This window comes from Strigops habroptila, chromosome 1, assembly GCF_004027225.2.
Source record: "Strigops habroptila isolate Jane chromosome 1, bStrHab1.2.pri, whole genome shotgun sequence".
NCBI classification, from domain to species: domain Eukaryota; kingdom Metazoa; phylum Chordata; class Aves; order Psittaciformes; family Psittacidae; genus Strigops; species Strigops habroptila.
Window position 1 is genome coordinate 102851334 of NC_044277.2, and position 26736 is coordinate 102878069.

Here is a 26736-nt window from a genome sequence, read left to right on the forward strand (position 1 = left end):
TTTAACAAGTTATGTGAAACAAATTGTTAAGAGGAAATAATACACAGCACAGAAGTGTTTTTGTTCTGCTTATATTCAAAGTACCCAGCAAAAATGTCACCCATGTTTTTGTTTTAATTTCAGTCATTGGCTATTAAAGGAATTGATATCCTGTCAATTAGCTCCTTCGAAGCCTCATCTCTGTCTCCCAAAGAAATCAAAGAAAGAAGCAATAGGAAAAAGAGAAATCAGTCCTTGGGGATAGAAGATAATGAAGAACAACAATTCCCCAAGTCACAGTCCACAGATAGTCAGCGCAAGTTGGTAATCTATTGCCTGAATCTGAAATCCTTACAGCTTTTCCAATTTTAGTAATAAAATAAATTGCTTGAAAGCACAAACCAAATCCCATTACAAAACCCTAAAACATCACTCTTAAATCTTTAAAATAAACAACCTTTTGGAATAAGGAAGAATTATATGTAAAAATTAATTTGAAAAAGAAGGAAATACTATAAATGAAGGATGGAAGGGAAGTTATAATAACAGTTAAAATACATTTTCTGTAACACTGAGAAACAGAAAAAGGTGAATGACTATCAGAATTTAACTTCTGTGCCGTCATTCTCTGTTTAAAATTTCCCACTTGAAACATAAATATAAAGCTTATGACAAAAATAGCTGTTACCACTGATAATAGAATTTTATTATCTGAGTTTTAAAATCTAAGCATACACCTCCATGAAAAATCTGAATCAAATAAGAGTTTTGGATTTGTCGTGGTTGATAGGAAATGCTATGAAACTCTAAGCATTTATTGCTTCCCCATTTTTTCTCTGTGATATTATACTATTCTCTCTATATTGCTTTTCCTGGTCTTTTAGTCTTTCCTTGGCCTGGTGTACGGTCCCAATGCAAACCAGGCGAAGCGCAGGCTTAGCCATGGGAGCGTGTTCAATTTCCAAATACCTGCTTTAGAAGTTGATTCCAGAACGGATTTCAGTGACGAGGAAAACCGCAGTGCCGGGGAACACAAAATCCAGTGTCGGTCGCTGTCGGTCACACAGATGGGAAGACGCTCCAGTGTGCAAAGTCAAATGAGCCACACCTCTCACCCTGCTACCCCAAACTGCGTGCACACCAGCAAGTGGGCTAACATGGATGATTGCAATGGTGTGATTTCAGTGATGGGAGGAGGAGGCAGCAGGGTGCACAGCGTAGATCCAGTGTCTTCTGAAGGAGTAATGCTTCCACCAGTAATGGAAGACCCAGGAAAGGGGAATCTGGTAAGGAAAATATATTACTTTCAATAAATACTTGATATTACGGTTTCTCTACAAGTGGAAGTTTTTTTCTTAAGAGTTTCAGTGTAATGGCAAACAGTGATATAAAATGAAATATACTGATGTGGGGAGTTCTTGAAAACCAGACTTCAGCATTTCTGTTATAAACCTCATTTTTCTGCTATTCACAATTTGTATTAACACAGTTTCGAATGTTCCTGGTGCTGGAGTTACAAGTCACCAATGAGGTTTTTTATCCCATACCCTGCCCAGGGGGAGCGTTTTGAGCAGTACCTGTAATTTCTTTCTCCTTGAAATGAATAGCACCTTCAGCATTATGCAGAAACTTTGTAAGTTCCCCAAGTGGGTAGAGATGCTTTTTTACCAGTTTATGTCTCATCTGTCTCCTTGTCCATTAATCTCCAGAATATTTCCGAGGTCTTTTTCTCCTCATAGACTTATTTCCAATGTTTGTGTTTGCCCTGTTGTTATTACATGCTTGTAGGATCCTTTTACTGCAGTGTTACTACTGAAAAGTAAGACCTTCATTCTTAATAACTATTACATCTTGTAAAAAGGTACATTTATTTGGCTGCGTGTCATTGTTCCTATTAACTTCCATAGTTACCCATCACCACATCCTACTTAATTTTATTCCTGTAGTATCTCCCTAATCATGTTTACTTCTTTAAGCAGCCAGCTGTAAATGATGAGAGCAGCATGATGCATTTGCCTCCTCATCTGTCAGTGGAGTACTTTAACGAGGCACTTCAGAGACAAAGGGCAGCAAGTGCAGTTAGCATAATTACCAGTGTCTTGGAGGGTAAGTGGTTCCTCATTATGCTTATTTCATTCCTAAAGTAACGCTAGCATGAAAGACCAAAATGTCAATACATTTCTAAAAGGTTAACAGAGATTTGTAGGTGTGTAGTTAGGTGTTTCATGTTTAATATGGCTCTTTTATAAAAAATCATTATCACACAGTTGTTTTGTACTGGAACACATTCTTTGCCTATCGTAAGATTTTTTTTGTAGAACAGACAGCGAAGGGGATTGGAGTGAGGGTGGTTGAAAAGGGTTTCTCTAGCATCTGAGGTGCAAGACTGGGTTACTGTTTCCTCCTCCTGACCCTGTAACTTGTGATATGTCACTGGCAGAGCCATAGGCATGCAGAATCCAACAATAAGATTATGCAAGCAAAATCAGTTGTGGCAAATCCTGCGTTTTGTATACTTACCCGCACTATTTCATTCCTTTAACTTTCCGTGTGATTTATTTTGGGGTGTTTTATCACTGACAGTTACTATGATGACTAATAGTTTTGTTGCAGATCTTATGAAAAATTTCAGCCCAAGTTGTTCAGGATGAGGAAGTCAGTCTTATTTTGTTTGGTGATAGAGGAGCTCTGCCACCAGTTCTTGGGCAAGAAGTATGGGATTTAGCAGGGGTGGTATGGGTGGTAGATCCATTGTGGCAAGGAGGTCCCTCTTCTTAAATTTTAATTCTTTTTTTCTTGAGACAATCACAGTTGCAATACATCCAGTGGAGCCTTGCTTTGCAGTGGAATTCACTAAAGGTCAGGGGTTTGTTGCACACTTTCAGCTGTGAAATGCGATGGAACAGGACTTGTAGCTGTATGTGGCTGTGGATTAACCTGAGAACAGGCGTCTGAAAGGGGAGAGGAAAACGTCTTTGCTGGAACCTGAGCACCAGTTCTGCTGGATACACACTGTATACATAAAGAGGAAGCCATTTGATCTGGAAAAACAGACGACAAGAGCTAGACTGGGAGTAGGATTGAGTCAAGATGGTCACACTGGAATGAGCAGTGTAGGGTGGGATCTGAGACTTGAGCCTGGAGGGAAAGAAATCAAAACTAAACTGTGGGAAGAAGTAAGGACAGGTGCAACTAAGAAAAGGATATGACTCAGATCCAGCTCATCTGATCTCTAAAAAATTTTCAGATCCCTGAATACCAAATTACTAGTAATTCCTACTGTGCTTGTATTTAGCTTTAAGCACCAGTTTGTCACTGAATTTGCATGGGACTTCAGCAGGGTCAAAAGTATTTTGGAGGACTCCTTAATATTGGTGGTATAAGAAAAAAGGCTATGAGGTTTATATTTGACCAAAAATTACAAAGCCAGAACAGCTTCTGTCCCATATTTTAATTACAGAAAATGGACAAGTGTGGCAACTTGTATCAGCTGGGAAATTCCAGTAGAAGTAGCCTAAGGTCAAATTTTAGGCACTGTAGTTAGTATTTGCCTCAGCTATTATCAGTTCCTGTGGCTGCCATTGACTCTCTACACTCCCTTGAGAGTCAGAGGAGACAAAAAGATGGTAGGTGTGATACAGCCACTGTCCTAGACATCTACAGAAGGATAAGATGAAAAGTACCTTGCCTGCTATATTGACCTACATGTTGTGGTTTGGCCCCTGCATCATACATGTGATTTTAGTCAGATGATTGTAATACAAGTTTAAGCCAAATAAAACCTGACCAAAAGTCCTTTGAAGTAAGTTTACATTAAGGCATTTTGAATTCATTTTTCTCTGAATTTTATCTTCATGTTTATTAGCTGATGTAGGGACTACATGAATGGTAGAAAGTGGAGGGAAGCTTGGGGGCTCTGTGTGAAACATGAGGTTTCCTTTTTCTTCTCTGTCTTTTGAATACTTGAAGTAGTAATTTCACCATCTTGCTCAGTCATAACTAATTATAGTGGGGTTTTCTTTTGCATTTAGAACTTGAAGAATCTCGGCGGAGATGCCCACCCTGCCTGAATAATTTTGCTTTAAAGTATCTAATTTGGGACTGTTGCCCACTTTGGGTGAGAATCAAGACAAAAGTGGCTGCTTTCATAAAGGATCCCTTTATTGATCTCACCATCACTGTTTGCATTGTGGTGAACACTTTGTTCATGGCGCTGGAGCACAATAATATGTCAGATAATTTTAAAACAATGCTTAATGTAGGCAACTTGGTAAGCAAATTCTCAGCTATGTGACATTTTACACCAAGGGTTGATTGATGGGTGTTTTCCCTTGAGACAGAGAGAGTAACTGTAAAAATTAAAGATTAGCAAACCCTGCATTTATAAACTCTGAATTTCTAATATATACAATTCCCAGATTTTATCAATATACTTCTAACACACTCCTGAGACGGAAGAAATCAATCCTCTCATTTTAATTAAAAGTGTATTAGAAGTTCATAAAAATGGGTTTTGTTGACCTGCCCATGAGTGTTACTTGCGGGAACATGATCTAAAAGTAAGATAAATTCATGGCTACTTTTTAGGCTGATGCTATTGTTTCTTTGTCACAGGTTTTTACAGGAATCTTCACTGCAGAAATGATTTTAAAAATCATTGCTTTAGATCCCTATTACTACTTTCAGCAGCCATGGAACATTTTTGACAGTATAATTGTCACATTGAGTTTAATTGAACTGAGTTTACCCAAACAAAAAAGCAAGAAAGAAAGGCGAAAAGGAGGAACCCTGTCAATTTTAAGATCCTTTAGACTGGTAAGCTTCACACTTAATTAGTTGTATAAAACTTTACATTATGAATATAATAGAGAATACTTCTGTTGTCTGCTGTTAGGATGTAGGAAATTATTACTTTTAATATTTTTTCTTCCTCTTGGCACTAGGAATAAGAAGCATACTCTCAAACTACTTGTGATATTAAAGCCAGAGCTTAAATGACATATTTCTTTTGAACATGCTAAGAAATATTCAGAGGAAAAAATATGCTAGAATAGTCATGTTATAAAACTGATGTCAAAAATATAAAAACCAGCACAGGAAACTTAGGAAAAAAGTGTCAGAGTACAAATACAGAAAAACACCAATACTTAAAAATAGATGTGAAATGATGTTAAGGTATTCATATTATATACCATGGACTGATTTAGGTTGCTGTACCGAAAGATAGGTTCCTTTTATAATAATACAGCAGCTGGTCTCCCAGCTTTGGTCCTTTGTTATGCACCAGAATCTACATGAGGTGCATTTCATGAATACCTACCTGTGCGGGCCAAAGACTAATCAGGGACTCTAGTCCTTTATGAGGTGGTTAGTTCATGTTTGCAATGTTCCTCAGTTAAAGAAAACCAAAAAAACAATTCTATGAATACTTTTTAAAAAGTTTTAGTGACACATCGCTGCAAATACTGCATGCTGGAATAGTTCAGAATATCTGAAGTGTTTTTTGCAGGATTTGAATGGTGCAAAGATGGGTTATCTCTACCGACGTCTAACATTATGTTTTATGTTGCTATGCAGCTGAGGGTCTTCAAACTGGCAAAGTCCTGGCCAACCTTAAACACTCTAATTAAAATAATTGGTAACTCCCTGGGAGCACTGAGTAATCTGACCCTCGTCCTGGCAATCGTCGTTTTCATTTTTGCTATAGTAGGGGTGCAACTTTTTGGGAGAAGCTATCTGGACAACAGCCATAAAATAAACAAATATGGCAAGCCACGCTGGCACATGATGGACTTTTTCCACTCGTTCCTCGTCGTTTTCCGAATTCTGTGTGGAGAATGGATTGAGACCATGTGGGACTGCATGGTGGTTGCTGAACCACCACTGTGCCTTCTTGTCTTTCTACTGGTCATGGTGATAGGAAATTTAGTGGTGAGTTTTCCAGTATTTTTTTCTCTTCAGTCTGTCTATAGTTGAATCTACTAAATTGCTATTTTTTTTTTTTTTTTCCCCACAACAAAAGGTAGTTTCCCTAAACACAGGTGGAAAAGTTACCTGTGTATGTTATGGTCTGCAAAAGCCCCTTGCCTGTTGCCTTTGAGCCGCTAACCATATTTTCACATTTTGTGTGCTTTGCACACAGCATCACTTGACCTTTGCATGTGGCAATGTGATGAGGAATACCTTTGCAGTAAATGTAATACAGGCAACTATTTTTCTTCACATCTTGGGATTTGGATGTAAATAATCAATAAGGCTTATGGTTACCTGCTTGAATTAATGGAGCTAAATGCTTAAGTCCTTCTGTAAACCAGAAAATCAATTTTTTTTTTTTTTTTTTTCCCAAGATCTCAAGCAGGCATTGGATTCTTTATCAGCAAGTGGCAGAATCTATACTCCTACCACTGAAATCAGTATTTTATTTCATCATCTCTAAGGACGTTTATATCGAAAAGCTATATCCTGCTACGGCATAAACTACACACCCTTACACACTCATGCTGGGGCATAAGGGGCAGACTGCCTTCCTGGTCCTGTTCTGTCCTTTCTTAGTGCCCAAATAATAAAAATCTTTTTTACTATCTTTTTGTCTCATGTCATTCTTAGTATCATTCATTTATCAATTTTTCCTTAATTTAAATGACCGCTGGAAAGAATTAATTTGGGGTAGCCCTTTATGGGAAATACCTGTTCTGTGGCTGAATCCCACCCAAATCCCCTGGTTTGAAGTCCCACTTGTTATACACCTCGGTGATTGATTTCAGTCATGAAATGCTGAGAGTGATATTTGTCACATAATGTTGGCTGTCAAACAATTACATGTTTAGCCTACGCTCCTTACTTAGGCTTTCTTATTATGAAAGGAAACAGAGACGTATCCAGGAGTGAGATTTATTCCAACCTATGGTCAATAACTAAGACAGATAGGGGGAATTGGTCTGTGGAGGGCTGATCTCTGGAGGGCAAATGTTCTCCACTGACTGTGGTCCCTGGATGACTCAGGTGTGCTATCTGCCCAGTTATGATACAATAAAAACTAAGATACATAGATCCCATCCCAAACTGAAACAATTAGGAAAATATCTAAATCCTCCCATTGCCTTAAAAAAAAACAACAACAAAACAACAACAACAAAAAAAAAAACCCAACAAGAACACAAAATTAAACTCTTTTTTTATAATTTTTTTTTGTTTGTTTGTTTGTTTGAACTTCTATTTAAAAAGAACTCAAAAGTAGGGTGGAAACCTCAGTTCGAGCTTCTCTTGATTTTGACTTTTGTGACAACATTGCAGATTTGATGGAGTTGCTGGGCCTGAATCTGATCTCATAGGATTTTGAAAGTAGCTCCACAGAGGCCAGACTTAGTTCTAGTTTCAAGAAAGAAGAGACATTATTAAACTGACAAGCCATGACCATAATCTTTGTTGCTATTATAATCTTTGAAAAGTTGCTTTGGCCAAATAATGCATTTGGCATGCATAAATCTGTTTTAGCTACTATTTTAAATAACTTTTTTGGGGAAGAGGGTCATGGGAAGATTGAACTTTCTGAGAGAGGATTTTGCTTAATCAACCACCATGTGATCAGTCATAATTTCATTATTACCTTGTTTTGGTTTGCTTAGTAAGACTGAACTTTGATAGTATCTGTGTCCTCCAAAGTTAGAAGTTAGATTTCTGAATTCTACTCTTGTGACTTTTAATTTTGTTATTTCAGGTGCTCAACCTTTTCATTGCACTACTGCTGAATTCCTTCAGTGCTGACTGTCTCCAGACAGCAGAGGATGATGGAGAGATGAACAACCTTCGCATTGCCTTTGCTCGGTTTCACAAGGGATTTCACTTTGTAAAGAGCATTACATGGGATACCTTTTGTGGAAAGCTCAAGCATATAAAGAAAGCGCATAGGAAGAAAATAAAACTGACTTCACAGAACACACTTGGGTTCCAGTGTGAAGAAATAAAAAATTGTAAAGAAAATTACAATAATGAATGGGTTGAGAAAAATGGGGACAAATGCTTAGGTCTTGAAGATTTTGTTACCAATCCCAATGTATTTGTTTGTGTCCCTATTGCTGAGGCAGAGAATACAAGCGAGGGTTTTGAAGATGATGATAAGCTGAGCACGTTTACAGACACAGAATACAGCAAACAGGTGATGAATTTCTTCATTTACATTGGAACAGTAGCATCATATGTATTTCGAGGGACGCATGTATGGTAGAAGACTGTCTCTAGTAGAACAAGGTGGCACATGTTGATCCATTTCCAGAGATTTACCAAATTTTGAACTAGAACCAAGAGTACAAATGTTTAAAGTGAGGTTAAATTTGTTACTTGGAGCCTTTTAAAATCAGAATTCTTTCATGGTCTGAAAAGAAAGACCATGAATTGTTGGGTTTTCTGCAGGAATTCCTAGCTGACCTGTTGTGTTACACACATGTGGTTACATAGCCCATTGACTGTCCACAGATAATTGTGGCAGTCCATGGTGAACTTGTAATTATTATGTAAAAAAACCATCATGTGAATAATACCATTTTGGCATTTTTTACATAACAGCAAAAGTGCATGTTCTGCCTAAAGAACATTATCATGGACCGATAATACGAATTTATAGCTCTGGTGCATTCTCTGTCCTTGGTGTGTGTAGTATGCAGTAATTCTTAGAAAATGTTAGAAGGCTTAAGTATGGAGTGGCTCTATTAAGGTTATGTTTTTTACACGATAGCATATATTATCCTATTTCTTTGTGTTCTCTGAATTTTTCAGTTCTATTTTAACCATAGAAGATTGCCACTTTGGTCTCAAGATTTCCTACCTTATATTCCAGTCTTAATTCTTAACCAAAAATTCTCACTTAATTTTTTACTAGTTCATTGAAATTCCTTAGTTTGCTGTATGTCTGCTGGGAAAAATTCCCCTCTCTCTATCCTTAGGTAAAACCAGAGAATCAAAAAGATCATATCTTATGATTTTGCCTGGAGAGTCCCACTTTAAATGAAATGCAGATCTTCTCTTTCTTTCCCTGCCAACTTGTCCCCCCCCCCATAAAAAGGGAAAAGAAAACACTTCTAATCCACTGATTATTTTCAGGATGAAAATCACCTGAGGCAAAGGGGAGAAAGAGCTAAAAATTCAGGCAGCTGGAGTAAAGGATCAGGATTTTCCTCTGAAGAATTCAGTGTGCTTTACCTGGGAAAGGATAGAAAGTTTGAACTGTCATCGCCAGAAGTAAAAGAGGTAACAATTCTTTTTTTCCTATGGTATTGGCTTTCCAACAGTGGTCAAAGCACAGGCACATTTCTGTCCAAGAATTTGCTGAAGCGGGATTCAGTGGCAACAGCAACTCTGAGCTTGTAGTAGCTGGCCTGCCTGGTTAATGACAGAGTTGTAATTCTGTGATGGATTGAAATCAAAGCTGTGCTGGTTTCTAGGTTTTGATACTTAAGAAAAAAATATGTATAGGAAAGAGTGTTTAGAAGGAAAAAATTATAAAATAATTTGATTCACATAATTTATAAAATTCTCTCTGCTACTTTCCATTTATTGAAATTTGAGTCCACAAAAAACAAGAGGAGGGGAAAAAAACAAATTGATATTCAGAGAGATGCTTCCAAGTGGGAAATTCCATCCTGACTGCCTGTGTCCTAAGTATCTCGATCTCAAGAAAAGTAATACTTGAAATTGCATTCTCACTAGGACATTAAAGGTAGTAGTTATTAATTAAAAATATTTTTAGAATAATTTTGAATAAAGAATACAATAAAAAAATAACAAACACCAATATGCAAATGTAAAAGAAGAAAAGCATAGAGGAAGTAATTTGTAACAAACTGCTGACTCATCATATATTATGTGTGATGTAACGGGTTAGCGAAACTGGAGAATATATTATATTCTTCCAATTTCTACTTCATTAATTCTACTATGGATTTTTAGTTCCTGATATATTTATCTGGTTCTCCTGTTTGAATGCATCTTTGTATGATTTCATGGTTTTAACCCAAGTAGTCTCTCCTGCTTTGAGGACTACATATGTTTATAAGCAATTTAAAACCTCTTCAATTTACTAGTTTATTAGGCAGTTACATCTGGTCCATGTAGATAGGTACTGTAATTATATTTGGGCCCTATTTGGATGCAGCTATTGGTAATTCTAAGTTCATATACTTTTAAGATCACAAAGCTTGTTCCATTACCAACACTATTTGAAATATTTGTACATCCAAGTTTTAATTTTGAATTTTATTTTTTCATGGGCGAATTTATTAATTTGGAGCTGAATGTAGAAAGAATCAACACCTGATCTGATTTTGCTCCTTAGTTTCACAGTATCAGCTCTTCTGAAGGAAGCACAGTAGATTTGACAAATCCTGAAGATCTTTTAAAACAGATGCCAGAGTTTGCTGAAGACTTTAAGACTCCAGAAAACTGTTTTCCAGAAGGTAAGGCTCTTGTGATTTCACTGTTGGGAAGCGAGAGGGGCCAAAACCCAACTTGTTTCTCTAGTGAGGCTAAGTCAGTAGGGTCTGGTTATTTTCAGTTAATTTTAGTTATCTGGAAATTGAATAAGTAGTCCAAATCATTGTCCCTCTCTAGTCAATAGAGAGATCATGACACCTGAGAAATAAACCCCCTTCCCCTTAATGCCAACTGCTTCTAACTGGGACCTGGGCAATGGCATAGACCTGGTACCCAAAAAGGAGATTATTATAGTGAGGTAAGACTAATTGCACTCTATTAGAGAGCATCCAAGTCATTTCTGGGGTTTAACATAAAAGAAGTGTATGTGATCAGGTCTCACCTGACAATGGCCACTTGGCACATCAATTTGTACTCTTGTCCCATCCCTCTCGTGGGTGTGTGGAAAGGTGATCTTTTGCTGTACTCAGCACAGTTTGCTGGAGAAACCACAGGCACTCTGGATGTTGAAAAACAACTTGACGATTGATTTTATTGTAAATTTCCCTAAAACTGTCAGGAGGTGGCAGGTTCTTATAAAAGATCTGAAGTAGAAGGAGAAAAGGAGGAAGGAAAATAAATAGAGAAACCGTCTCACCACCCGGTGGATTCAGCGACATCTTCTCAGCCAGCAAGTGGAAATTCTCTCAGTTGTGGTCCTAGGAGTCCTTGTGGTCAGTGAGTGTGCTGGGATCCAGAGTGGAGGGATGCACTACACGGCTGAACGCCATTTGCCTTTTTGTAGGGTCCAACTTTCTTGGACCCCTCCCACAAGTGAGACTCATCCGCATGTTGTGCCTTAGCAGGCGTCGCAGTAACTGTGCCGCTGTCTCCAGGCAGTTTGTTGCCGGTGCAGTTGATCTTCATGGCCTTGGGGCAGGCAACACAGGAAAGCATCCCCCACCTTGGTGGAGTACGATCCCTGCTCTGTCCTCCGGCCGTTTGCCCAAGCGACAACAAGCTGTCAGTTCCTTCTATCTTTTGAGTGGCTTTGAGACAAACACAAAAAAGGGTCTCTAACCATAACAACTTTGCAATCGTATAAATGTTTATTCCTCGAATAGCATTTCATGAACAATCTCTGTAACAAACAATGGAATGAAATACGCAGAGAGAAGCTTCTAGGATGAAGTTGAATTTCTTTAAGGCAATAATCTGGGAATCCTTTCTAAAATCATCATACAACATCTAGCTTTAGAAATTGTTTCAGGATTTGCTCAATACTTTTCTGAATTCTTCCTACCCAACATGTTGTTTTCATAAGATGCAAAGAAATAGCTCTTGAGATTTTTCCCTAATAACCAGCACTACTCTGAAGGCCAGGGGTTATCACTACACTTTCAGTATTAGTTGCAAGAGAATAAACTGTATCAAGTCAGTTTATAGGCTCATTTCTTCCACATGTGTTATGGTAAACAAATTATGACTGCAGTAATGTTCTTCCTAGTGCTACAACTTGCTCTTTGCTCATCAGTCAGCCTGGCTGACCGTCACCAATTCCATCCATTCCCTGAGTTTTCTTTGATTCTGTTCTTTTCTGTCCATTCAAGCTTCCCTGTACCACAGAATTGACCAGGAGGGACTTCTCAGACTTGTGTGCGTAGAGCCCAGCAGCAGGTCCCACAGCTCTCTGAGTTTGCTTTCCTCCTCTGCTCCCAAAGGCAAAGCTTTTACTTCCTCACTGCCTTCCCATTCAAGCACCACTTCCTGGATATTTTATCTGATGAAAACGTGGATAAATCAAATCCGATTGTAGTTACTCCCATCCCCTCACCTCATTGCCTTGTTCTGCAGAGCTGGCCTTTTTTAAACAGTGCACTTTCCAGGTCAATGAAATTTCTAATACAAATTTTAGGATTGAATCAATAACAGTGAAGCATGTAGAAATTATTTGAAGCTAGAGAGGTGTTGTACCTGAATGCAAAGTATTCTCTGTGTACTAATAATATACGTATTTTTACTGTTGTGTTATACGTCATAAATCCGGAGGGAGATACACTGTTCCTACGCTGCAGTTTGATTTCTCCAGAAAAACACACAAGTATTGAATTAATAATACAGATGTCAGATTTCTGAGCTACAGGCTTGGGTTTTTTTTTCCAGAACTCCTTATCAATGACATTTTTTTGCCAATACAGCCCTTAGAACAAAAGAAATGAATTTTTTCTTTTTTTTTTTTTTTTGTTTGTTTGTTTGTTTTTGTTTCTTCTTTCCCTGCTCCAGAGAAGAAATGTGAAATGTTTTGTGCTCTGTAGTTCCAGGCTGGAATGTGCCTGCTGCGGCCAAGCCAACAGAGAACTTAATTGAAGGTGCAGCAGATCTATACCTAACACAGATATCTGCGCAAAAAAAGTTCTCATCTTGTGCAAGTACCATTGCCTGCCACATCTTGCATTCCACATTACTGGGCACACTGGGATTATTAAAAGAAAGATAATTAGATTTTTTTACATATATTATATCCTATCATATATATGAGTTATATATATGATACTACATAATGTGTACAAGATATCATATACATATGACACATATATACATTATTTTTTCCATGCTTGGAAATGACATTTTTCACCATAATAAAAACATGAATTAACATAGAGCACACGGCAAGGAAGATGTTAACCAAAGTGAGTTAATTCTTGGAAAAATTAATAAGTAATTAATAAGGATTTTGTAATGAGATTGTTAGGAAGCGTTAGGCGGCCCTGGTGTCATTGGTATAAGAAGTAATCTGGTTAGCTTGAAAGGAGATGTCTCCTCTCAGGGAGCTTATGTGTCAGCTAGAACATGACATAATGGAAAGTTGTCTAAAAGGGCTCCACCTACTTTATGTAAATAGGAGTTACAAGGCAAACAAACCTAAATGTTTCCTTTTTTTCCCCCCCCCCCTCATGGTAGAACAGGGAAAACAACAAACAGTGATGCAGATAATATGACTGTTGACTTTTCCCAGCCCCCAAATGTTTCTTGAGCCTCCCTTCACATGCATGTACATTCCTTCCATATGTTCATTGCTGTCTCTCACTTTAGGTTGTGTTCGATACTTTCGTTGTTATGTGGGTAGTACCATAAAGTTTGGACAAGAAACGTGGTGGAATCTGAGAAAAACCTGCTACCAGATTGTTGAACATTCTTGGTTTGAATCTTTTATCATATTCATGATTCTTTTGAGCAGTGGAGCCCTGGTTAGTATAACACAGTTTCATGTACTTATTTACAAGCATTTTTAATGTTAATTTGCACACAGAGAAGTTCTTTTCAGCAGAAAACACAGCAAATACCTTTGAACTCACCAGGAGAAAAGAGAAGAGGCTTCACATAGCAGTCATTTATTCACTGTTGTAATTATTGTAAATGTATTATTCATATTATGAAAAATTATAAGAGAGCATGAGCAAAGCTAAAAATACATAAATCTCAGAGACTGTTTATATTCTGGTTGTATACTGGATATTTCTCAGGAAGTTATTTCACATTTGTGAAATATAAAGGAGCTTTTATATCATTAAAAGAAATAAATGACTCTTAATAGTTGGAAAAAATAGTACCTAGTTCTCTTCAATGTATAAACTTCTTGAAATAAATTTCTCAAAAGACATATACTTTCCTCCTAGGATTCCAGTGTGCACGATGTGTGAGTCCCCAAGGCTGTACTGCATAGAGAAAAACAAAGAGAAGGGACAGGGAGAATTTCAGGTTTACCAGTTGACATAGATTTGAGTAAAAGATTGCATTTAAATGTGTATAAAACACCTATTGAATGACGAAGGGTTCTTAATGATGCTAGACTTCCATTTTATAAAGCTCATCTCTGACTTTTACCATTTATCTATGTATTATGATTTCAGGCATTTGAAGACATACATATAAATGAGAGAAAAAACATTAAAACTATGTTATCGTTTCTTGACAAAATGTTCACTTTCATCTTTTTTCTGGAGATGCTCCTGAAATGGGTGGCTTATGGATTCAAGAAGTATTTCACTAATGCCTGGTGCTGGCTGGACTTCCTTATTGTAGGAGTAAGTTCTGCCTTTGGTGTTTCTACAGGCCTTGTGATGCAGGATGTAGTAGAATTACTGATTATTTTCTGGATACAAAGTTAAGACAGCACTCCTGCCTCGTTTAATGATTGTTTCAGAATATTGCAGTCGGGGCACTGCAAATACAGGGAGATTTGGTTTTGGTGGTTTTTGGTTTTGTTTTTGTTTGTTGGTTTTTGTTTTTAGACAGGAAAAAAGGAAACAGATGTCAGGGCATTGCTAATGCTTTCTTTTGTCTTCCCTTTCAGGTATCTTTAATAGACGTCTTAGGCAGCTCGTTAGGGCCCATGAAATCTCTTAGGACTCTCCGAGCTCTGAGACCCTTAAGAGCATTGTCTCGATTTGAGGGAATGAGGGTAAGACTCAATACAAATTGAAGCTTGTCAGTATAATAAGCATGTAACAGGTTCGTGACTCCTGACGTGTCTTTCTTTATAAAGTTCACGTCTGTCCCAGGTTCAGTTTAGGACCTATAAAATGAGTTTCTAAAAGGTGCATTTGCTGTTTTCCTCTGTACTTGGCTGCTACTTACAGACTTTCCTCAAGTAATCTATCCTAAGGGCCATTGAAACTAAAAACAGACAGGGCAGAACTTTGTTCCTTTGCTGCTCAGTCATTCTTGTGTTCCTGTCTTACTGAGATAGCCAAAACTAAAATAGAGAATAAGAACAATTCTCATTTTCAAAGTCTAATGGCAAGCTAATTTAGAGGAAAGAATCACCTCCCTTCCACAAGTATTTACTGCATTGATTTACAAAAATTTAGACTATTAAAAAGTACTTTGCTCAAATTATTGGTCCAAATAGACTTATTCTTTCAAAAAGCAAGAGTGTTTGTCTGTATGATATTTGGTGCCTTTTTCTATCAAAGGAGCACCTGGAACAATGTGAACTGCTGGACATTAAATAACATTTACTTGCAAATCTACCATTGAGCAAATGCAGAACACAACTGTACACTGCAGTGTGAAACAGTATAACCACAGTGGCATTTAGTCAAAAGTCTGGTCTATGAGATATACTCTGGTACGTGAAAACAGGTGATAGAAATATCTATGGCATCACTGTCACACACTTACCTTGAAACGCAGCCTCAATATAGATTGCCCTTTAATATCTTCTGGAAGTGAGACTGGAAGTTCTCCAGTTGCAATCTTATCACTGTGCAGGCAGAGAAAAATTGCATAAAATTAATTAACAATGTATCGAAATTTCCGTGTCTGAAGTCAATTTTGAAACAGGTACCATCGTACTTTCTGGTGTCTAAAAACCTTCACAAAGCTGTTTCATTTTTCTTCTTGTCCATCAAGTTGTTCTTTGCTACCTGACAGCTGAGTTCACTGCCTTCACCATATTCTCATGGTTTGCTTACACTGTCCCATTTAATGAAGCAATCTGTTATGTCTTAGCATGCACTTAAAACCTACACGGACATTTTTTGTGATTGTACAGCACCCAGCACAGAAGAAGTACCTAGCTCGCAGTTATAAACCCCAAACATGATCATAATCGACTGAAAATAATAGATTGAGTAACATACTAGTGGATACTTATTACTAGACCTTTTAAAAACTACTTTCTACAGTCTTAATAATACAGTCTTCTGCAGTAGTGCTTATGAATGAATAGTTCATAAAATTTATATTATAAAAGCTTAAAACAAACAAACAAAACATCCCCCACTCCAAACCCAAGGGAAAGTCACCAAAAGAGGATGGTCTCACACTGTATTATACTTACGTGGTAGTGGCTTGCAGCAGACCAAATCATTTCAATTTTTCCTTTGAAAGCCTAAGATATACTATGGAGATTTGAATCTTTTTTCAAGGTACCCCTGCCAGCTGTGACTAGTATTTATACGGAAAACGTTAGGTTTCTGTTTGCTGAGATGACTAAGTGACTGCTTGTTGCACTGAGCAGATTCATGAGGCCATCTTTGTTTAAGTGTGTTTTTCCTCTCCTATTGCATCCAAGGTGGTTGTCAATGCCCTCTTGGGAGCCATCCCTTCAATCATGAATGTTCTGCTTGTCTGCCTCATCTTCTGGCTCATCTTTAGCATCATGGGAGTGACCCTCTTTGCTGGGAAGTTTGGGAAATGTGTCAATCTGACAGAAGAAGATTCAGAATTAAATAATTCAATCAATGACATAACAGACTGTAGAACGTATAATAACACAGGAAAAATATTCTGGGTCAATGTTAAAGTCAACTTTGATGATGTTGGCTCTGGCTACCTGGCTCTTCTTCAGGTGGTAAGTGCTGCTTGCCTTCACTAGCCAGCACCATGTCATGTGGAGTTGACCTGCTGTCAACTCCTAACTCATGTCTGTGGGTGATGGAAAAGAGTGGTAAAATACAGCTGGCTCTTCCCTTGTAGCTGGCTATTCAAACACTAGTGCTGTGCATGCACACAAATAGAGAATTTGCAGGTGATAAAGCAAGCATCTGGTGTACAAGTGCTGTTTGATGCCCCAGCAGGTTCACAAGCCTGAGAGCTAGAGTCTATCTCAGAAGGAAATCTGGGGCAAATACTGACCTAATCTGCCCAAATACAGATTGTTTATCCATGAAGGTTGTAAATCCTTTAATAGATCATGCTAATGAAGGTTTGCTCTGTCAGTATCCTAGGACAACATCTTCTGCCCCACTCTAGCAATCTTTCATACCCTGATAAGGCTGAAAATGCTTCACATACAGCAGAGGCAAGTTCCCCTAAAGTCAGAGCTTGATGCTTTGTGTGTGTGACCATATCAGTCTGTGTCATTTACCCTGACTTTTACCCTGAAAGTTCAACATGTTTTCCATGATCTCTTGTTCTAGGCAACATTTAAAGGTTGGATGGAAATCATGTATGCTGCAGTAGATTCGCGAGAGGTCAGTCATTGTAGTTAAACTATATTTTTTGTTAATGTTACTGCTTCTACAAAAGCGTTATGATTTCTGCACTTTTACTTCTGCTGTTTGTGTCAAATTTTTCAGTAATTATTTTTATCAGCCGATGTAAACATTTAATCTGTGAATGACTCATAGTGTCCTACAGCTAATCTATTGTAATGGGGAGGGGAATTCAGCTGCAGATCCACCAACCTAAATGCAGGTAACTATAGTGTAAGGTTTCCATTTGAGTTCACCTCCAAATGCTCTCCATGGGTAATGAAGATCTAGTCAACATGCTCAGAGGGATCTAGGCAGTATTTCTGCTTGCCTTGGACACATATATTGCTCAACTGAGCACCTCTTTATACTACATTGACTCTACTAATAACTGGATGTCCAGCAGCCAGCAGGGGACTTGAAAGTTCCCATTCACATGGAAGCACCTACCTTAACACATCATCTTTTATGAAACTCAAACTTGGAGTAAACCTGAATGTTTTACAGTAACATTTCAAAACAGTCCACTCCAAAACATAAAACCAAGCTTCACCAAGAATTCAGCTATTGTGGCCAAGAAACCATTTAAAATACATTGTCAAGCATCGCAAGTACTATTTTGCCTATTGTTTATATTGTCAGTCACATTTGCTGTCTTATTAGAAGTATCATCCAATGTTACGCAGAACAAAGTAGTATGTCTTTGAAGGCAAAGAATTTGAAATGAAGAGGCTATCTTAATTTGACCATGAGTTCAAAAGAATCAAGTAATTTTAAAAGTAACCATACATGAATTTTGTGTGTGTGCTTTTCAGTGGGATTTTTTGTGTTTCGGTTTGAAAAACTTCTTGCTCTAATTTTGGTTTTGTCCATAATAGCCATCGGAGAAGTTTATTGCTGAGAAGAAAGAAATATGTCTAGGCCAAGATTTTTAATGGCAAGATCTTGGAATTAGACTTCTAAATAGTTTGCTTGATTTTTCAAGTACTGAGCAATTTACAGCTCCTTTTCATATCAGAAGAAGCTGAACCAATGCGTCTCAAATGATTGTGAAAATCATGTCAAGAATGTCCAATCCAGTAACTGTTTCTATTGACTTTAGCAGGGCCTCAATCAATTATAAACAGTAGGATTTTCAGTCCGATTTAAAAATTTAAAAAAAACCAGCCCACAATGGCATCTGAGCAATAATGTCTGTATGAGATCCTAGAATTCTGATGCATCACGTAGTCACAATAGGAATGTTACTTTCTTCCACCATTTCGTTCCCCTTTCAAAAGTGTCATATACACATAACATTTTGTTATGAACTATTGGTAGTTTTAAACTATGACAATTTTGTCAAAATTAGCAGTAGGTCTGAAATTCTGGAATCAATTTGTGAGAAGATCTGCAATACAAAGATTATTCTGAATTTGGTGCATGTTGTTATTGGTCATTTTTCATGTTGCTTCTTATTCTTGCAGAAAAATGAACAGCCGAAAATGGAGCACAGTCTGTTTATGTATCTCTACTTTGTGATCTTTATCATCTTTGGATCTTTCTTTACCCTGAATCTCTTTGTTGGTGTTATTATTGACAACTTCAACCAACAAAAAAAAAAGATAAGTATACTGGTTGTGCTCTCAGGCAACTACTATGTCTCGAGCAACGCTATCTTAAGAGAACACAGTCCTTCCTACACATAGAATCTAAAACTTCTGTTGGCATTCGCAAGAGCATTAGTAATTAAGTTGGCAGAAGTAACACCCGGGGTGAGTTTCTGCCTCCAATCTTTTCTGCTATAATCAGAACACTTATCTCTTTCCTTACGTTTTGAAGGCACTGACATCTCCTCTGCTGCCCCTTAAAATTCTACTCCTTTTGGGGAACTGAACACGACAGGAAACTTGTTGTTTAGAAAGTGGTCTGGTACAGTTGAGTAGTATGGATATTCAACAAGACTAGGATGAGGGAAGCCAGGGAAAGACTTGTTCCTGTCCAGGTTTCCTATCAGTAGGTCCTTTGCTTTCATGCCTTCTGAGCTAGCTGGGTGTCACCCTGGGACTTCTGCTTTGTAAATGTATGGTTTGGACACAGTTACACATTACAGAAAAGGCTAGTACCAGCAACACATGAAAAAGGAAGGAATGTTAGTTTCCAGCATTTTAGACTTTGTAACTACAATAGTGCTGCTTTCTCACTAAATAACAGTGACATTTCTTTAAATACTTAGGTGGGGAAGATATCTTTATGACAGAAGAACAGAAAAAATATTACAATGCAATGAAAAAGCTGGGATCCAAGAAACCTCAAAAACCCATTCCAAGACCACTGGTAGGACTATCTGAATTCTTCAAAAAGAAAATGCATTGCAAAAGTGCTATTTAATTCACTAAAAAGTATGTATGTTTGTTTATTGTATATGAATTATTTAATCTGTCTGTATATTGATACTCAGTGCTCAAAAAAAGATTTCATACCAAGAAGTTGCACTTAAAGATTTTGCAAGATAAATATTTATTAAATTCTCTGCATAAGTATGGTTGGGTCTTACATTCACCTTGTAACTGGTTAAACTCCAGGATGGGAAGAGATTTTTAATGTCATTTTTACATTCTGCTTTAAATTTCTTGGACTTTACTATTGTTGAGTGACTTTGTAATATAAAAATTGGGGCTGTTCGAAACATGTACAGATGAATACTCCCTACTTCCATATCTGATGCCCAATGTATTTTTTTCTTTTAGAACAGGTACCAAGGTTTCTTTTTTGACATTGTGACACGTCAAGCTTTTGATGTTGTCGTCATGATTCTTATCTGCCTTAACATGATCACCATGATGGTGGAGACCTATGAGCAAAGTGAAACAAAGACTAATGTCCTTAACAAAATCAATATACTCTTCGTTGCCATCTTTACTGCAGAATGTGTACTGAAATTGGTGGCTCTGAGGCAGTACTATTTCTCAAATGCCTGGAACATATTTGATTTAGTTGTTGTGATCATGTCACTCATTGGTAAGTAAATTCTCTGCTAAATCAATTACGATTCTTTTTCAGAAAAAAATTAAATTTATCAATTGCAAATGGGTGTTGGAATGGAAATCATAATACTGTAGAGTCTTGAGGAAAAAGAATTAAAAAATCCACCATGATTATATTAAAATATGAAATAAGATTTTTAAAAAATGTCTTCTATTTTCTTTAATAAAAATATTAAAAAAATAAAGGCCCTTGTGTTACATAAAATCTTTCATAATCATTCTTTAGGTTGTTTTTTCCTAGTCTGAGAGGGAGAATGAATAACTGATTGTACCACTACCACGTTATGTGATAACTTCCATTGTTACACGTTTAGTGTCAAATAAGAAAACTTTGATCAGATAAAAATTGCTGAGTTTTGTCATCTGTGCTTTTTATGGAGAATTGAAAAATATAGAGAATATGAAGACTAGAATTAAATTATAGACTATAGAATTCCATTTCTGGAAACCCAGGCGTAGCTGATTGAAAATAAGGTTTTACACTGTGTAACAGAACAGAGAAGAACAACACAAATGTATCATGGCTTTAATTTGTAGGGATTGCAATGGAAGAATGGGGTAAAGAGCTCTGGCTAATTTGAGAATTCTGCCAATGTAATAACATCTAGGCCCTGTACTGTCAAAATAGCAGCAGGCATTTAGAGGAAGAAAAATATTTTGTTTCTTTAGTATGACTTATGTTTTGGGTAAGTAAGATTCCAGTAAGAGTATGGCTCTTTCATAAGAAATGAAGTTCCTGGACTGGAAATACAGAAAAATGTATAAAAAAAATTTATTGAAAGCTAGAAAAGCCAGACTTCTTCTAGTGCTACTAGATATGTCATTTATCATGCAAACTAAAGATAAAATAACATCATTGTGCAGCTATGTCCCTGAATGAACTAAAAGCCATTGTGGAGTGGCACACACAACCTCTATGTCCCTCACTGGGTTTGCTTATGCATATCTTGACTATGTTATCTAAATGGTGATCATGGCATTATTATGTCTTGTTTTCTTAGTTTAGCTTTGTAATGTCAGTATTTGAAGTCAAATTTAGAAGGTAAGTGCATAACTTACACCTGCTGACGTATTCATGCAGTGAGTGTCAAAGAAAACCATCAGTTATTGAGTGTTGACTGATTTGGATATTTGAAGTTGTACATAGAAATGTGTTTACCATCCTTCATACAACACGTACTATCTTCTGGTGGCTGAAGAATGTAGTTCGTAATTGCTGATTTCTACAGCTTTTTTTTTGAATCTAACTTCTATTAGAGGTTGTTCTGTTAGTGTCTTAGCATACATGCATCAGATATTTTCAGCTGTGCAAATACTATAATTCCATCCTACTTACTAGTTAGGCTGAACTGTGATATTCTAATCAGCTGTTATCCTTTTCATTTTAGCCTTACTGCTTTCTGGCATTGGTAAAGCATTTGAACATTTCTTACCACCTACACTCTTCAGGGTCATTCGCTTGGCTCGGATTGGACGAATACTGAGACTCATCCGGGCTGCCAAAGGAATTCGAACTCTGCTTTTTGCATTAATGATGTCTCTACCTGCTCTGTTCAACATTGGCCTCTTGCTTTTTCTGGTCATGTTTATTTATGCCATTTTTGGCATGGCTAACTTTGCCTATGTGAAGATGGAAGATGGCATTGACGATATATTCAACTTCCAAACTTTTGCTAACAGCATGCTCTGTCTCTTCCAAATCACCACATCAGCTGGCTGGGATGGTCTTCTCAGTCCAATTTTAAACACTGGGCCACCGTTCTGTGATCCAAACATAAATGGTACTATAGGCGAATGTGGTAAACCTGCCATAGGTATTATTTATTTTGTAAGTTACATCATTGTGTCATTTCTTATTGTTGTAAACATGTATATAGCTGTTATTCTGGAGAATTTCAATGCTGCTACAGAGGAAAGTACAGAGCCTTTGGGGGAAGATGACTTTGACATCTTTTATGAAATCTGGGAGAAGTTTGATCCTGAGGCAACTCAGTTTATAACTTTCTCTGAACTTTCAGACTTTGCAGATGCTCTGGCTGAACCTTTACGGGTACCGAAACCAAACAAAATTGAACTCATAGCAATGGATCTGCCTATGGTCAGTGGAGACAGGATCCACTGCTTGGACATCTTGTTTGCTTTTACTAAACGAGTGTTAGGAGATTCTGGGGAGCTGGATACTTTAAAAGTACAAATGGAGGAGAAGTTCATGTCTGCCAATCCATCAAAAAAATCCTACGAGCCAATCTCTACCACACTCAGACATAGGCAAGAGGAAGCATCTGCCACTGTCATTCAGCGTGCCTACAGGAGTCATTTGCTTCTGCGCTCTGTAAAGCAGGCTTCTTACCCATACCATCACAGAACATGCAGTATTGACACTCTTGGAGATGCTGCTCCAGAAAAAGAAGGACTTATTGCATCTATGATGGGTGAAAACTATGGTAGGAGTCCTGACAAGTCTGAAACTTTGTCCTCAGCATCCTTTCCTCCATCATACGACAGTGTCACAAGAGCCAATAGCGGCAATCTCGTGGTTGAGAATGGAGAAATTACAGGTAATCAACAATCTCCAGACATTAAGTAGCTCATCAGTGACAATGTTTCTAAGAATATTTTATAATGTTCACAGAGACTGATATTGTAAATACATGCCAGCTGAGGCAGCGTCCCTATTGAACAAAGTCTTATGATTGTGATTGGTTAACTATTAACTATGGTAGCTGCTAAATTGTAGCCTTTGGCTCTGCTGCATTCAGCTTAGCTCAGTGTTTACATGTGCATAGAAAGGTTTTGGATCTGTTTGATCAAGGGCACCCCACTGCAAAGCAGGTCCCATAGCACCTGAGTGCTCTGGTGGATTCACAACAGTGGTAGGTAACATCTGCTGACATTAACTCCAGAGTAAGAAGCAGAGAAAAGCCCAAGCACCAATGGATCTACTGGAGAACAGAAAAAGAATGTTAGCATTGAGATAAATTGCTGAAGGGAAGGAGCTAGATTTTGCCCTTAGTCCACTCCTAATTGATACTCTTATTATAAGCCTGTTAAGCAAGTAGCTGCTGATTTCCTTTTTTATTTATGTTTGGGGACTGATGTACAAACATAGCCACTGCATGAGCAGCAGATATGCCACAATGTAGTGGACTTCTTCCAATACGATCAATTTACAGAGTAAGTCATGGCATGTATGCTATCATAGTTGTGTTGCTACAGCTTCATGAAATAACAAATACAACTCTTAATATTATTACAGAAGTTTTACTGAACTGAGTAAAATCTTGCTTTATATTTTGTCTGCGAGGATTATTTTTTTTTTAACCTGGTTTCCTCTGGCAGCGAGGTGAATGCACTCTATAACAAATTATGTTTATTACATACTTTCTTCAGACTTCACAGAATGGTTTAGTTTCACGCTCAGGTTTATTCCTGCCAAGGTGGTGGTGAAGAGAGACACAAATAAACATTTCCATTGGGTGGAAATTGTCACCATTGCTTCAACCACTCGTTTAGATACCAGTAACCCAGACTGGGGAGTGCCATATGGGCCGCATATGAGCTGCCTTTCTTCATAGTGGAGAGCATCATCCATGGCCATGGGATGAGGCCTTGACCTAGGGTGGATGTGCTCCATTGGTGGTAGGAGCCTTTCTCCCTTCAGTGTTTCTCTGATGGGAGGACCAGTTTTCTCTCTTTTGCAAAGATTAGAAGAAACCAAAGTGTGAGTAATATGGACAATTAGGAATACTGGGTTGAAGCATTTGGGTCAGGGGGTTAACATAAGACTATGGATGTAATCATAAATTCTACTTCTCCTGAAAATCTGTGTGCACATGGTCTCTCATGATCTTCACCACATTTTTCTTATAAAGTTCTTTATCTTTATTCACGTCCTTAACTAGCTTGGGCTTTGCACAAAAACACATGCTCAAACAAGTGTTCTCTTTTGTCCTTTGTAAGTGTGCTTTGGAGATACTTCCAGCTGATGCACTTTGCTGTGTAATGACTGTTGTGTTATCCCCTGTCATGCACTAGACGTAGTCATAAATTACCCATGACATTTTAATTTCTTATTTAAACTTCAAACAGGTTATACACAACCTAGTTGCAATGTTGTAGATGTGTGGTCACTGTTGGGTTTGGCAGGTTCTGGCAAGGCTAGGGTGAGCTTTTCCTTCCACGCTGATTTTGGCCAGAAAGGAAAGCAGGTTTTGCAACTGAGTAGGACCTGTTGTACACTTTGCAACCTGCAGCAAGTTGACTGCTCTCTTCAACAGCCTTTCTCTACTGTGGCAGTTATATGTCCTGTCTTGTATAATTTCCTTCTTCTTGTGTCTTTTTCACCTCTTTAGATTGTGAGCTTTCTGGACAGAAATTCTCTTTTACTATGAAAGGTAAATCACACCTAATAATGAGACTCTGTTTCCAGTTAGTACTGTCTGAACACTGAATACAAATAAATATTTATAATACCTTTTAATTTCCTCTGTGGTATTACCTTAGCTTCTCCTAGACGTTTCTGGCATCATAACATCTTTAGCTAGTTTTGACTCCCTGATGTTTTGAGACAGGTGCACTGTGAATTTGTATTTTACCAGAGAAGACTGTAAAACAGCTCAGTGTTATTGGAACCCAAGGGACTCTTCCTTCATGACAAAAAATAAAACTAACTACAAACAAATTAATTAAATGGTTTTATTTGGCTAAAATTATTTTTGAACCACTTGCTCAGTTTGTGACCACCACAGTTCAGGAGCTGACAACACGGCACTTGTGACATGCTGTTTCCCAGGTCCTGCCTGTTCAATGGCTGATTCCCATGATGTGCAAAGTTCATTGAGAAGCAGTAATGATGTTCCCATCAATTTGGGTGTGCACTGAACAGTCCTCACATCCGCTCAGGAGATTATATGTTTAAACACATCCATACTCAAAGGTAGTGCAACTCATCTTTGCCAGTCTGTGTGCCAGGAAGGGGTATTTTTAATTGTAAGAATATTTTATTGACAGTTACGTACACAAGCCTCACTGAAGTCTGTCTGCCTGGGAAGGCCTGAAGCTGAGCCAGAGCTCCACCAGTGTAGGAGATGATTGGGTGCAAAAGATCATTTTCTACCCTAAGCGAGTTGTTTATTGGTGCAAGTAATTACAGTTACCCCTTAGGGTGAACTTTACCTTCTGCAGAAACCCTTCTCAGTAAAGGTGGTATTGTTTGGCGAAAGGTAAGTCTCTTGCATGTCCTTTAACCCTTCTGGTTCTTCTCTGAACCCTCTTCATTTTGGATACTACTGATGTCCATATTAAAATCCTAGTTTTTGTGATGTGGCATAGAGTCTTTCCAGATGCACTGCTGTCTTTTCGGTCATACATAAGCATGATGTCTCATGTGCTTGCATCCTTTTAGCCACTATTCTGACAACGCTGCATTAAGAGCTTGATCTCTTCAACATTTACCTCTTCCATAATCTCTGTATTGCAAATTTTACCCCAAATTACTGATTTTTTTAAAGACATTATGAATAGAGACAATAAAAACATGAAGGCCAAGAGCCTTTTCCTTTGACAGGCCATGAGAAACACGAAATCAGCAATATGATGTTTCTGTTTATTTCCGTGATAGCGATGTAGCACAATAAATATACCAACGAAGGACATGAAAATACCAGAACAACTGTAGTGGGCTTGATTTAACTACCTGAAGTGCGTACATTACCCAGGAAATTAGAAGTGGCTTCTGTTCTTCAGAGAATGGAATTGTGAAACCGCTTTGCAGCAGGAGTAAAGGAGCCAGTCTGACTAGAAGGTGAATAGTCAGACGTTTCTTCAAGGGATTACGTGCCATGGCTCTTTTAAAGAGATCTGTGACACAGCAGGCCCCTTGGTTCCTGCTCAAATCCCTTTGAATTTAATAAAATTAAGACTGGGATCTGCAGTAGGACAGTGAAACTTGTTGAATGCTTCCTCCTAGTGGTTTTAGATCCAAATTACATAATCAAAGTGTAAAAAAAAAAAATGTTGGGACCTCTATCTCAACTATAGAGTTTGAAACCTAAACAGATAAATAATTTAAAAAGTAGTATTAACAGAAAGAAGAGAGCTTAGAGGGAGTGGGAGAAAGGGTTGTGATAAAAGAAAGATACAGTTTTAAGGTCAGAAAACAAAATGAGTGAAAATTTCCAGGGTAAAAGAGAATTAGACCATGAATAGGAAGCTGGAACAATAATAATTAACTCATTGGCTATATAAGAAACTAGAAGAAAAAATAAAGATGTGGGATTGGCATAAAATGGGACAGGGATGAGGTTTTGTGACACTGTCAAATTAGGGAAGGTAGCAGGACAGAAAAA

At 37.7% G+C, this 26736-nt stretch overlaps 1 protein-coding gene across 1 annotated transcript in view; it reads left to right on the forward strand.

Annotated features, from left to right (window-relative positions):
- LOC115610276 (sodium channel protein type 5 subunit alpha-like) overlaps positions 1-23685 on the forward strand; it is a 51956-nt gene extending 28271 nt beyond the window's left edge. The window contains exons 11-28 of the mRNA XM_030491515.1: positions 124-303; positions 864-1265; positions 1956-2085; positions 4011-4249; positions 4594-4794; positions 5557-5910; positions 7697-8134; positions 9076-9222; positions 10307-10427; positions 13477-13631; positions 14295-14468; positions 14738-14845; positions 16463-16741; positions 17310-17363; positions 18830-18971; positions 19579-19679; positions 20093-20363; positions 21778-23685. Coding sequence (XP_030347375.1) covers positions 124-303; positions 864-1265; positions 1956-2085; positions 4011-4249; positions 4594-4794; positions 5557-5910; positions 7697-8134; positions 9076-9222; positions 10307-10427; positions 13477-13631; positions 14295-14468; positions 14738-14845; positions 16463-16741; positions 17310-17363; positions 18830-18971; positions 19579-19679; positions 20093-20363; positions 21778-22976 — 4695 coding nt within the window. The 3' untranslated portion in view covers positions 22977-23685. The remainder of the gene's footprint in view (positions 1-123; positions 304-863; positions 1266-1955; positions 2086-4010; positions 4250-4593; positions 4795-5556; positions 5911-7696; positions 8135-9075; positions 9223-10306; positions 10428-13476; positions 13632-14294; positions 14469-14737; positions 14846-16462; positions 16742-17309; positions 17364-18829; positions 18972-19578; positions 19680-20092; positions 20364-21777) is intronic.
- Positions 23686-26736: the final 3051 nt, after the last annotated feature.